Here is a 12,868-nt window from a genome sequence, read left to right as displayed (position 1 = left end):
TCCTCCCACTCCCAATTCCCTGAGCTGGCTAAGAAAGATACCATGATCGAGAGATCAAGGAAGCACAGGATGGATGCACTATTCCCATCCCAGGCCCACCAAAGGTCATTGACAAGTACATCTCAGTATTATGGCCAGGCCTGAATCCAGATGGAAAGAGATCCATATAATCTATTCCCTCAGAGTCCTCTGGAGCTATAGGCTAACCTCAACAATCTTTTTTAAAAAAGGAAAGTTGGGGACTGGATAAAAATTGTCCAGATCCATTGGGTCCAGCAATGGCTTCTTGAAGAGAAGGCAGACAACCACGTATTTCAAGGCAAGCAGAACCACTCTCTCCCACAAAGAAGTATTAATCATCACATGGACTCAACCAAATGTCACCTCCCACAAGACCTTAATCAACCAGGATGAACATAAATCTAAAGCCCAAACTCAAACTTCCAAGGTTCAAACTCTTCCCAGATAACTGGGCAAGACCAGAGTCCCAGGAACAACCCCAAGCTCCCTCTGAAGCCCAGTAGGATCCATCAGGCACATGGAGTGGACTGATCAAATAGAAATGGATCCATTATGAAAGGGAAATTCCAGTATCGTTTACATCCCCCCAAAATAAACTTTTCACATATTATAATGAAGATTCTTCTATATTCTCTTAACTTGTATTATTTATACATCTCCTTAACAGCAACAGCAGCAATTACCTAGCCTTTGTAGGAAAATTTTGACTCAGATCTTTCATGACTGTCAAAGCATCCATTGTGGGAGCAGCCAGAATACGAGCAGCAGTTTGGAAACTTAAATCTACAAATGAAAACAATTGGTTCAGTCAAAAGCCAGCTCTTTTAAACCAAAAATATAAATTTGAAGAGACTGCTCATATGGTTGATGATGGACTCATACTTGGGGGATGTTACTCGATCAACCTAATTGTTTCACTTTTTTTTAAAGCATCGTATCATATCATATCATTGTGTTTTTATTCAAAAAAGGTCACCCAAGGAGAAAATATTCCACATTTTACAAACAACCCCATACCTGTTTAGACTACATTCTTAAACACATTTGGCTAAACACAATGAAAAATATTATAAATTGTAAAACATTAATGTAGCTACAAGAGATACATTCTGTAATACTTCCCATACTTCTTTGAAGGAATTTTTGCTTAACCCCAATTAACTACAAATCAACAGCTGAAAAGTGCTTTGAAGTTGCTTTATTGAACTATGATCACAGGGTGTTCTCTGACAGAACAACGAACTTTGCAAGCAAGCAAGCAATTTATCGAATTAATTACAGACATCTTCCTGAATACCTTATTAGGAAGAAATGACAGTTGTCAAATAGTAATCAGTTGACAGGGTGAAAGAACAACCTTGGCCTTGACACCCCCCCACACACATACTGTATCACAAACTTGTTTTTTTCCTCTGGGAATCATGCAAAGACTGCTTGTTTGTACTCCCATATAGTCTATGCCTCTTATCCGCATTTTAGAATAGCTTCTAACAAGCTGTTTCCCAAAGGCTTTAAGTAGCTTTTAGCACTTTAAGGTGGCTTCAGTTATGTCTGCCAATATCTGCTGATTTGGGGTTTCTGTATGAAAAACAGTTCCTGTACTTCTCAAGTTTCAGTATAAAGAAGAAATATATCTTGCATCACTTCCAAGCACATTTGTACATCTGAATTATTTTGTTGACACCAGAATATTTGGTGCTGAAGTCACAGAACTACTACCAAAGCAATGATGTGGTAAATTTGTGATGAGACACGTATGCAAGTCAACTGCCTCTATAAAGTATACACTGAGGATGTTTTTCAGATTTGCCCAAAAGACAAATCTAATAAGGACAGATTACCTTGTAACTGCCACACTTTTAAGGGTGCCATTTCATTGGTGCTTTCCACAAGATGCTTTCTTAATTCTTTCAGTTCTTCTTCAAAATGGGGATGCAACTGCCTGAAAGGGCGAAAAACATCAGAAAATGTATCTGTTATCAAACAAACAAACAAAACTATTGCCCTAGTCTATATGAATTTAGGTTATCTTTCCTACTATCTTACAGGTTTTAGTTTGGGAAAAACTAAACCTGCAATGCACAATTTGGAATGTTTGATCCAGAAATGTTAAAAAAAGATCAGAAGAATTATCAGCATAATGACATACCTTAATTTCCCAAACAAAAATCCTTGCACTTCATCAATTGGGTCATTGTCACCTATTACTGTTGTATTTACATCTGTACCTACAAAAACATGAAAAACATCTTAATTATGAAGTCATGATAGTAAATATACTCTGTCAGTAACAGAAGACAGGTTAGGACATTTCTATTATGAGGATAATCACTCTACTTTCTAAAGTGTAATGAATCATTACCCCATTTTTTAAGAATTTCATATTACTGTTCTTGCTACCCACTAAAGATTTGATCTTGCATTTTGTTTCCTGTTATCAAGGCCACATTCTAACTGGGTGGGAATTTCCAATCCCCCCAACTCTCTTGATTATTCTGCTTTTATGCTATCTGCTCATCAACCCCATCATATCTATTGGTACACAGGAGACTGGTGTTGAAAACTTTTCCGTTAACTAAAAGAACTAAAAGAAATCACTTGTTGACCAAAATGAATAGAACAGTGTTATCATTCCTCATGCTGCCTCAGACACAATTAGAATACAGTTTTTATTAGCAGTCAAATAAAACATTTGGAAAAGCCAACAAATTCTCATATATTTTCAAGATTTTTAAAGCTATTAATAACAATAATTAGGCTGGATTTTATTGATGAAATATGCTATTTTTTTTTCTTTTGGTGCCTTCGAGTTAGTGTTGACTCCTGGCGACTGCCTGGGCATGTCCCTCCAGTTTTCTTGGCAAGGTTTTTCAGAAGTGGTTTCCTATTTCCCTTTTCCTATGGCTTCCTGAGAGAGAGTGACTGACCCAAAGTCACCCAGCTGGCTTTGTGCCTAAGGCAGGACTAGAACTTACAGTCTCCTGATTTCTAGCAAGGTGCCTTAACCACTACATCAGACTGGTGCTTTTCATACATATTTCAATTTTTCTGTTATCATACATATATCAATTTTATGATTAAAAAAGGGGGATCACAATGGGCAACTAACTGTACATTAGATGTTAGACTTTTGGCAGTTTTGACTCTGCATGCATCAAATCTCCAAGGAAGAACTCCTAAGAGAAATCCTGCATCAGAAGCCAGTAGCAAGCCACACAGGAAATCAATCTTGAGTCAAGGAGTTGGATACCATCTTCAGAACCTTTTCCTTGACTGGCAGAATTCAAATGGGCCTCTATCTGATGTACATCATAAATGTAATCCTAGGTGGCTCACCACACAAGCCAGCAGACAAATTTAAAAATAAGGTCTCTGATCTAGCCTAATGTTGCTTCCGACAACTAGGAGACAAATCCAGAGTGACAAGAATATTAAGCAAGAAGGATATTGCTACTTGATGATTTTCCACTGAGTGCTGGTATTTAGTTTGTGGTTAACTATTATAGAAAATGAACAGGAGTAAATATATCAACAAAGGGTTGTGGCGGGAAGAGAGAAGGCAACATCTCTAACCATTGCACCCCTAAGGAGCCAGATTCATCAAACTTTTTCTTTCCCTGCAGTCATTCCACTGAGTTGGGGCAGAAGGCCTAAGATCCTTATAACATTAAGAATGAGTACCAAGGTATCCTTGTCTTCCTTTACCTATACTACCTCTTCCTTTTGAGTCATATCTCTTTTAGATTGTAAACCTGAGGAGAGGGACTGCCTTCTTTTATTGATATGAAAGTTACACTGAGAACACTCCTGGCTATAGAAAGGGATATAAATACTATAAACAAACAAACACATATTATAAATAAATAGCCTTAAAACGCCATGAAAGAATGTTAGGCTATGAAGAGAATCACAATGAGTTTTTCAGCATATCTTATTTCATCATGGAACTATTACTACTTTTAAAGGTAGGAATTCACCTTTCACCTGGGTATCATCCTTAGCCTTATATTCTGTGCTTTTAATGGCCAACTCCACTCCATAGCCTGACAGGTAGACTTTCTCTTTACTTGGATTCTACAAGGAAAAAAAAGGTAAAATCACAGTAATATTGCTCAACAAAATATTTGCTAGATTCATGTTTTACAACTTTGCAAGACTATAAGTTATCATCAACTACATTCTCCAACCAGTATTCAAAGAATGTTGTGGCTTATCCATACTTCACAAATTAATTCAGAACTTTCATTGATCAAAGGATGAGAATTATGGCTTCTGCATAACAACCTGCAATAGGGAATCTCTTGTTTCCTTGGAATTACCTTTGGATAGGAAGAAACAATGGTCTACTTATCTAAAAATCTTATCCTGATACTCTCTGGAAAGCCCAGATATGTAAAACATAAATTCTAGACAAAAGTAGTGTGATGTTTTTTATTACAAAGGTATTCATTCTCCGGTGGCAAGCTAACACTCTGGAGCAGTGTTTCTCAATCTAGGCAACTTTCAGATGCATGGACCTCAATTCCCAGCCAAGGCTGGCTGGGGAATTCTGGGAGTTGAAGTCCACACATCTAAAAGTTGCCAAAGCTGAGAAACACTGCTCTGATGAGTAAGACTATAGCTTCCCTTTATCCTCTTATTGATAGAAGGGAAACATTCCACTGCTGACTAATAAAATTCAGTGCAGAAATCAAGACAGTAACATTGGAGTGATAAGAGACAGAAAGACAACTCAAGCACATGAAAAAGGACTTTAACCAGAAACAGTCTGAACCTGTTGTTCCTTTAATAGAGACCAAACAGGTTCCAAATTTTTAAGAGTATTTTCTGACTACAGTCAAGTTCCCAGTTAATTGGTAGTAACAGAGGGAAAGTTGACAGAATCATAGCATTGGAAGGACCATTTAGGCATCAAATTTAGCCCTGTGCTCAGTATAGGAATCCAAATTAGAGCATCTCTGAGAGATTACTTGTGGTTATTGCCCAAGCATGAGTGAATGTGAGCCCAACTACCTCTCTGAGTTACTGATTCCACTGCAAAGCACCCTTACAATTATTAAGCTTTTCCTAACATTCAGTTGGATTCTGCTTTTCTGTAACATTAATCCATTATTTTGTATTCTGTGTGCTGGAGTGAGAGAAAACAGAGCTTAAGCTGTTCTCTATGATACCCTTTCAGGAATATAAAGAGTATTATCATACCCATCGTCAGTCTCCTCAAAGCTAAACATTCTCTCTTTGTAGGAGAGAAATACTGTATCCTCTAGTCATCTCCACTGCCTTTCTCTGAACACACCTTGACCTATCAAGACCATTTTAAATATTATTTCTATTTTGTATGGTATGAGTTACTGTATCCAATTTTGGATCATCTCAAAATCTCTACCTCTTCATCTAAATCATTAATAAAAAGTTAAAGTGTAGAAGACTAAGGATCAAACCTTCTAGACATCTAGGCAATAACTCAATCCAAATTGATGAGAATCCAATACAATGGTCTTTTCAGTTTAATTTTCAATCAGCTATCTAGTTACCTGTCATGCCATCCATAACTAATCAAAATGTCATGAAGTACTTTGCAAAATGCTTTGGAAAGATATAGCAAAAGAAAAACACACCTCCAAAATACACAGCTACGCAATACTATGAGCAATTATTCTGATTTCATAAAGGCCTTTAGGCAAAATAAAAAAACAGTACTTTCAATTTTAGATTGGACTATAATGAAGATAAAACATTTTTAAATAATGAATATTGCTCTGTACAATGATAGCAGAACTTACAGCAATGTAATGCCTAAGGATGTAGGTGATTTCTCCTGTAATGACTTTTGATACGAGAAGTCTGTGAAATTTAGAGAACTGCTTTGAGCCTATCTCAGCATACATGATTACAACAGGGCTTTCAGGGTTTGATCCCGGGTACTTGTGATCCCCTTTAAACATAAAAGGCTTTGGCCTGGAGCAAGAGAATACATACAAATAAATGCAATGCTTTATTAAATCAGGCACTAGAGACATAAGAACAGTATGTAAAGGTTACTGTGTGGTCATCCAATATTTGCATCAAAGATGACAAGATAGACACACAAATGTTCAATTCATGCACACATGAATTGTTCTGTTTTCTGAAATAAGGAAGCAGGATTAATACCCCAAGTGACATAGGACTTGCCCCAAATGTCCTCCTATTACAATGTATATTTTCAGAAGAAAATAGGAGCAATACCATGTAGGAGAACCTTAGATCCAATCCAATGAAAAACAGATGAAACTGAATGGACAGGGCCTACATTTTCATTAAATTATACTTTGATCCAAATTAGCCCAAAATGTTATTTTATTAATAATTCTTTCTGCGAAAATACTATAAATCACTAAATGTCAGAGCTATCACTATAACAGGACATACAGAAAAGAAAACTAACAGCTTTGCTTGCTAAGTAAAACAGACTGAAGTTTATGAATGAGGACCTTGAAGGAAAGCTTTTATTTGCTTGCTCCCTCCACATATTATTTCAATATCCCTTTATTCTTCATTTCTAATGAATCTTCAGAAATCCTCATATTATAACTTATTTCAAGACTATCTTAAAGACTATCCAAATCTTAGATCACTATTAGGAAAAAGATCAAAATACTCTCATTGGTGTAGTAATCCTGAAATCACAGATGAATATCCATTCCCTTCAAGATCACATCCAAGTAATATTGAATCATTCAAGATAAACAAGATCGTTTTATCAGGACTTACATATTCTCAAGAAATAAAATCTAGATAAAGACAACATTTATTAAAATCCCTTCATTTAACAAATGAGATCAGTAGGATGTCTTGGCAAAAAACAAAACAACCTTTTGGATGCTGTCTGTAGAAGTATTCCAAGTCTGTCAGATTCACAAGTCTTCTCTCCATGAACAACAAAGAATGCATTGCATTGTTCTGGTGCAGGCTCATCAGCGGCTATCTGTATTAAAATGTATCTGTTTTAATAAGATGATGACAACCTCCACCACATCATAGTCAGAGCAATGGGACCTTAGTATACACTCTCTTAATGGATTCATCTATGCAGGATAATTTGATCAATATAAATAAATGGCAAAAAGAAATCATTTTGACCAGCTGAAACTTGGAGAAAAAGAACTTTTTCATAATTTTTCTGCTTTCAGTCCAGATAGATACAAGCAAGTAATGTAGAATCAACTTCTCCAATCTTTCCAAAAATAGACACCACACAAAGAAATTGTCACTTCATTTATAATCAAGGAAGATAATTCATCGTGGAGCTATGTGAAAAACAAGAAATAATATTATTATCTGCTTTCTTTTCCTCTCCTAACTTTTTTAGCACTTTTTTCCCTTTGCAGATTTGTTTTGTTTTCATGCATACTGTTAATGGTAAGAATGGCAGTCAGGTAGGAAGGATAAAAAAGAAGTTATTTACTTTTGCAATTTTAACTGTTTTAATCTAAAAGGGATGGTTTCCATGCTATAATTTTTACAGCATTGATTATGGTTACTTTCTCCTGGGATTGGCAGCAAAATGGAAAAGTATGGACATCTTGGAGGCCCTTCTGATTTCAGTGTTTGGACAGGCTAGCATTCAGGGAATAGCTATTAGGATAACACCAAATTTGATCCCAGTAAATTTATTCAATTTTAATAGTAAGGGGCAGCTTCAAGGGATAGTTCTGCTAGGTTAAAAGGAAAAGAGATTTGTTATTTCCTATTGCATCATTATTGCTTAAAAGAAAATACATATCAAAAAAATTCCCAAGGCTTTGCCCTAACCTGTTGAAAGGCTTGAACTGTAGCTGAATAGGAGCGTAAAGATAAAGCAAACTTCAACAAGTTCTGTTGCAAAGGTAACAGATTCTGGGAAGCAGCCTGCAGCACTGTATGGTAAGAGGAATAATCAGTACCTGCCAACAAACAAGATAAATTATTTAGTTTTTAGTGGAAGAGAAGAAGGATTTCAAACAATGATTGCCTCAGTTCACTCTACAATTATCCAACTTCTGCCAATAATGAACACAATTACATAGAGTAAAAGGCAAAATCATCATCCAGTACGGTCATATCAAGCTAGAAATCTATATTGATAAAACTATCAACATAAAATCACTGAAACATAATATAAAAGAAATAAAGAACCCACTAATAACTAAGGCAGGCCTAATACCACTGCTGCCCAAATAGTCTGCAGAATAGCCAGGTCTTCCAACTATAAATATGAAAACTTAATTTTTTGCAATTATAATAAAGATATTTCATTTTAAAAAATCAACTTTCAGGACTAAATAATATATTGAATCAACAAAGCAAACAAGGATAAAGATAATTACCATCATGATTAGATGACTTAAAGTTTTGGCAAGTCTCAACAAAATTCCAGAATTTCTCATTATCTTCTTCTGCTAAAAATTCACTGGAAAAAATATTTAGTCTCGTTAAAAAAAGTAGCAGCATACCGATTAAATCTTAAAAACCGAGAAAACACTGCAATTTAGAAGACCGCAATTCAAATTTAATTTTGTTATGAATTCACTGGGCATTTTTAGGTAAGCCAATGCTCTTAGCTTAGCTGCGTACATTTACAATACTGGAATTATAGACTGATAAAGGCCACCCAACTCACAACAACATATAATTATATTGCTTTGTCTTACAAGATTATAACATGAGTAAATGAGATTTTATACATACACGTAAAATGTTTGGGGAAAAAAGACACTAAACCAACATTTTTACCTTGCTTCGAGTAACAGAGGTGTGGAAAACCACTTAGTAGTCAAGGATGTTGTAACAGCTTTTGAATGTGCTTCAACTAGGGAGAAGGTCATCCAAATTCCAATAAGTGCAGTTAGAGTTCCCATCTTATAAAAACACTAAAAAAAGTGAAATTATTTATCTTTAAAATGCAGTTCTTGAGAAATATACACCAGCTAACAATAAGGAAGACTTGCAATGATTATCAGACTTTTATAGGAATATTAAAAGCACTTCTAGGACTGGTTTAGGGATAATAAAATCTATGGTACAGAGATTGCGACATACATTATTCCTGTCTACCAACTATGCTGGCTACAGTTCATGGAAGTTGGGAGTCCAATAACTCTTAGACAGTTGAGAGTCCTGATCTTGATTTAAATTACTGATCAGGAGCAACCAATCTGGTGCCATCCTTATTATTATTATCCTTAACTGTTAGCCACATAAGGCTAGGATTGAAGTTGGACCCAGAGGAGTTCCAGAGGGAACTGGAGATAGTCCCTGAAACTCTGATGCACAGTTTGACCAAAGTCTTAAGTCGTTGTTTGCAATAAGGAAGCAACAGTAGTCTCAGACTGGATTGTGCCAATGTAGATTCTATGAATGAATGGTCCCCTGGTTTTCAAAGGCACTGCAGGAGTTGAAGCAGCATAAGAGACAACTAGAGCCCAGCTGGAAGAAGCTGCAATAAGAGCAGAGAGCATTCAGAAGCTTCAGCTGGTTCAGAATGCAGAGGCCTGGGCAGTTGTGGGCACATCGCAGTATCCCCATGTTACACCATTGCTGTGTGAGCTGCACTGGCTCCCAGGCTTTGAATACCATTAAAGATGCTCACTGTTACCTTTAATGGCATGGGGCCAGGTTGCTTGTAGGACCTCCTGTCTCTGACAGTTTCTGCCTGTCTCACTAGATGGGTGGGTTCCAGGTCCTCTTGGTGAAAGAGTGTCACAGAAAAATGCCTTCTCTGTCATGGCCCCTGCCTTATGGAACAGCCCCCACCCCAACCCAAGAGATACAGGTAGTCCCAACCCTGATGGCCTTCAGGGAAGCAGTGAAAATCTTGCTTGTCCCCCAGGCACTGTGGTCAGGATGTTGATGGAGCTGTCATGGTGCGGTTTATTTATGGACGTGAGTTTTATCAGAGTTTCAGTGCTGTTTTTCATTTAAATGGTTTTTATAACTGAATTGTGTTTTTGTGTATTTGTTAGCCATCCAGAGTTCCTTCTAGTAGATGGGCAGCGTGTACTAGATTATACATTTATTTAATAAATAAATATATAAAAACAGAGATGTACATGCAAAACCCCTGAAAAGAACCAGATAGCAAATCACAGATGTTTTTGTTCCTCATTCTTCTACCTTCCCACACAAAGTAAGGAAAAGAGATGCTTCTGCTTTTCAGATTCCCATTACTTCCACAGAAAGATATTCACAGACCATTCTGATGCTCAATAAGTTAAAAGAGCGGAGGATGCATTAACACTCCATTACCAACTGCTACACTAGCAAGAGTTAGAAGAAGTCCTAATTACTTAAGTACATTACAAACTGTGGCACAACGAACAGGAGACACTTTCACTTACTCCTTGCAAATACAGGAAGAGGAAACCGGGTGGGAAGAATATCAGCCTAAAACTAATGTTAGGTTATTGAGCTTAACCGAACCTAACAGGTCCACCAGCGCGTGACAGACTAGATATGTTGTACTGCAGTTTCCATTATGCCCACTCAACGTAACCGTGAGGAGTAGGGATGAAAACAAGCCATGGCACCTGGTTGGGAAAATGCTGACGTAAAGTTTAGAAGGGTTTCCCTCAGGCAGAGCACCGTCCTCAAGGCCAGCCCTTCCCTCGACCCACCGACTTACCTGCTGCGGAAAGCGCGACGGGATCCCTCCGGGAAAGTCCCCAACACCAGAGGCGCTTCGTGCACTGACACCGAGGGGGCTCAGTCGGGAGTGTTGCTTCCGCTGCTGCAGCAAGCCACCCCTCCCCCTTCAGACCGATTGGGTCTCGACCTGTCCCGCCCACCGTGGTGATACTTTCGCCTCGTTGTGCGCGGCCATTGGCTGAGCCGCGGGTGGCGGAAAGAGCCTTGGGAGTTGCAGTTCGAGATCCGAACGGCGGCTGAGGCTGGTGTCGCGAGATGTCGAGGCAAAAGGGAGAAATGCGATTGGTCGCCCAGAAGGAGGCGGCACACCTAGGCTTCTCTCCGCCCACCAGCCTCAGGATTGGCTGGCTTTCTCTTGGGCAGACGGCTTCGGGAGGGAAAGCGGGGCTCTCCAGTTCAGGAGAAGACGGCGGGAAGCCGTCTTTCCCCTGATCGGTGTTACATACCCGTGTTTTTTATATTTGTCTTTTGCGAACTCCGATGGAGGAAAGCAGAAGCAGCTAGAATGCTGCTAATGCTGGGGGTGCTCTTCCGGGATCCTGGATTCTTACTGTTTTGTCTTTCTGGCTCTGAATATATTCGCATTTACGCACGCAAGTAAAGAAATTGCATAATCTCTTTCATTATCAGTGGGAGTTGCTTGCTTTCTGTAGTCTATGTAGAGAGTGCACAATAGAATCTAGTAGTGTCCCATCCTGTCTGGTCGGTGAAATTCAAGGTTTTCAAGATATCTACACAGTTCGGAGAACTCTCGAACAGAAATGTGAGCATTGCGTTGCATTACACTAGTACTACGATGCTGGCCAGAACAAATTTCAGTTCCAGTTTTTTAGCCAAACCTCCTTATTACTTAAGTCTCCTTTCTCATAAACAAAAGCCGTTCTTCCTTTCCACGCTCCTTTTAGCAATGCACATTGAAGCAGAGGTCAGACCGTATGAGGCCCACATTTTTAGACTGCAGTTACAAGAAAGATGCCAATATTAACTGCTCTGTTCACAATCTATTTACTGTTCTGCAGTCAGCTCATTTATTTCATTATATGACTTCTCTAATGAGCATGAACGTCTGAGTGTCATTCTCTCCCATTATACCTTCACTTTCATGAGGTAGGAAGAATTAAGAGTCAGAAGCAGAGGGTTAGCTGCCATCATATCTCAGCAGACCTTTCAGTCTGAGTCCCCCAAATTATGTCTCATACAAGTACTGCAAAACAGATCATGCTTAGAGGGGAGCCACTATCTTATAATTGAGAAAATATGATAGTTTTACTGCCAATAAACTATGCGAGATTATGCAAGACTTCCATTCATGGAAGAACGTTGTAAGTATTTTTAGATGCTAATCCTATTGTCAGAACCCATTCCAACCATAATTAGTATGGTATGGTGAAAGAATTCTGTGTGTGGCTCTAGAGAGAGGTGGGTTCTTCCATCTATTTAATTTTCATATGTTTGATGCAAGAAATAGTTACAGCTGTAAAACTGGAATATTTAGTTTTTGTTACATACTGCTTTTGAGTAAGATTCTTTCTAATAATAGATTTGAGGAGCTTAGATACGAGTCTTATTATAAACTTTGGAACTTCCTGGCAGCGGGAAGGGATACCACTAGAAAAATCTTTGGAATGTCTTGCATATATCTAATTTCTCCAAACCTCTCTAAATAAAAAAGGTGCAAAGCCAATTTTTGGTCATATTCTGAAATATGCTGAAACTGTAGAAAAGCCCTTCCAATCCTAAAGCATCATCTATGACAATAGAGAAATTCTGTTCTTGAGAAGTTAAATTTCTTGGCTAATCAGTCCAACAAGGCTCACAATTGCTCCTATGTTAACACAGAAGGCTCCATTTATTTCAGACTCCAGAGTCTCTCTTCGTCATATGCGAGGGCTCCTTAATACTTGTGTCTAAATGTTAAGGAAATAAAAAGGTAACAGGCAAAGAGTTGAGTGGCTGTAGTTCCTGAGCATCACAGCTCAAACTGGGATTCCAAGCGGTTTCTGATGCCAGCACGCCAACAGCACGCTCGTGCCATTCCTTAGTAGTGTCATAGGCTGCACTACAGATTTTTAAGGTTACTACCTAACATTTGGCAGATAGATCGCGACGATAGCCCATTACATATTGCAGTAATAGTACACGCGCGTTACAGCAGGTCCGGCTTATCATCATACGGAGAAAA

General features: G+C 38.2%; 1 protein-coding gene across 2 annotated transcripts in view; it reads right to left on the bottom strand.

The window, feature by feature from the left end:
* The window catches only part of UGGT1 (UDP-glucose glycoprotein glucosyltransferase 1), a 58,729-nt gene extending 47,897 nt beyond the window's left edge, over positions 1 to 10,832 (bottom strand). For both annotated transcript variants that reach the window (XM_063306945.1, XM_063306946.1), the window contains exons 1-10: positions 10,664 to 10,832; positions 8,776 to 8,912; positions 8,370 to 8,452; positions 7,816 to 7,946; positions 6,876 to 6,988; positions 5,805 to 5,979; positions 3,999 to 4,095; positions 2,171 to 2,249; positions 1,863 to 1,963; positions 705 to 804 (exon numbers count right to left, since the gene is read on the bottom strand). In XM_063306945.1, the coding sequence (XP_063163015.1) occupies positions 705 to 804; positions 1,863 to 1,963; positions 2,171 to 2,249; positions 3,999 to 4,095; positions 5,805 to 5,979; positions 6,876 to 6,988; positions 7,816 to 7,946; positions 8,370 to 8,452; positions 8,776 to 8,900 (1,004 nt within the window). In that variant the 5' untranslated portion in view covers positions 8,901 to 8,912; positions 10,664 to 10,832. The remainder of the gene's footprint in view (positions 1 to 704; positions 805 to 1,862; positions 1,964 to 2,170; positions 2,250 to 3,998; positions 4,096 to 5,804; positions 5,980 to 6,875; positions 6,989 to 7,815; positions 7,947 to 8,369; positions 8,453 to 8,775; positions 8,913 to 10,663) is intronic.
* Between the last annotated feature and the right edge of the window lie 2,036 nt (positions 10,833 to 12,868).

The sequence above is a fragment of the Candoia aspera genome, chromosome 6 (genome assembly GCF_035149785.1).
Source record: "Candoia aspera isolate rCanAsp1 chromosome 6, rCanAsp1.hap2, whole genome shotgun sequence".
Taxonomy (NCBI): Eukaryota; Metazoa; Chordata; class Lepidosauria; order Squamata; family Boidae; genus Candoia; species Candoia aspera.
The sequence above is the reverse complement of the archived record's forward strand: the minus strand, read 5'-3'. Positions and strand labels throughout refer to the sequence as shown.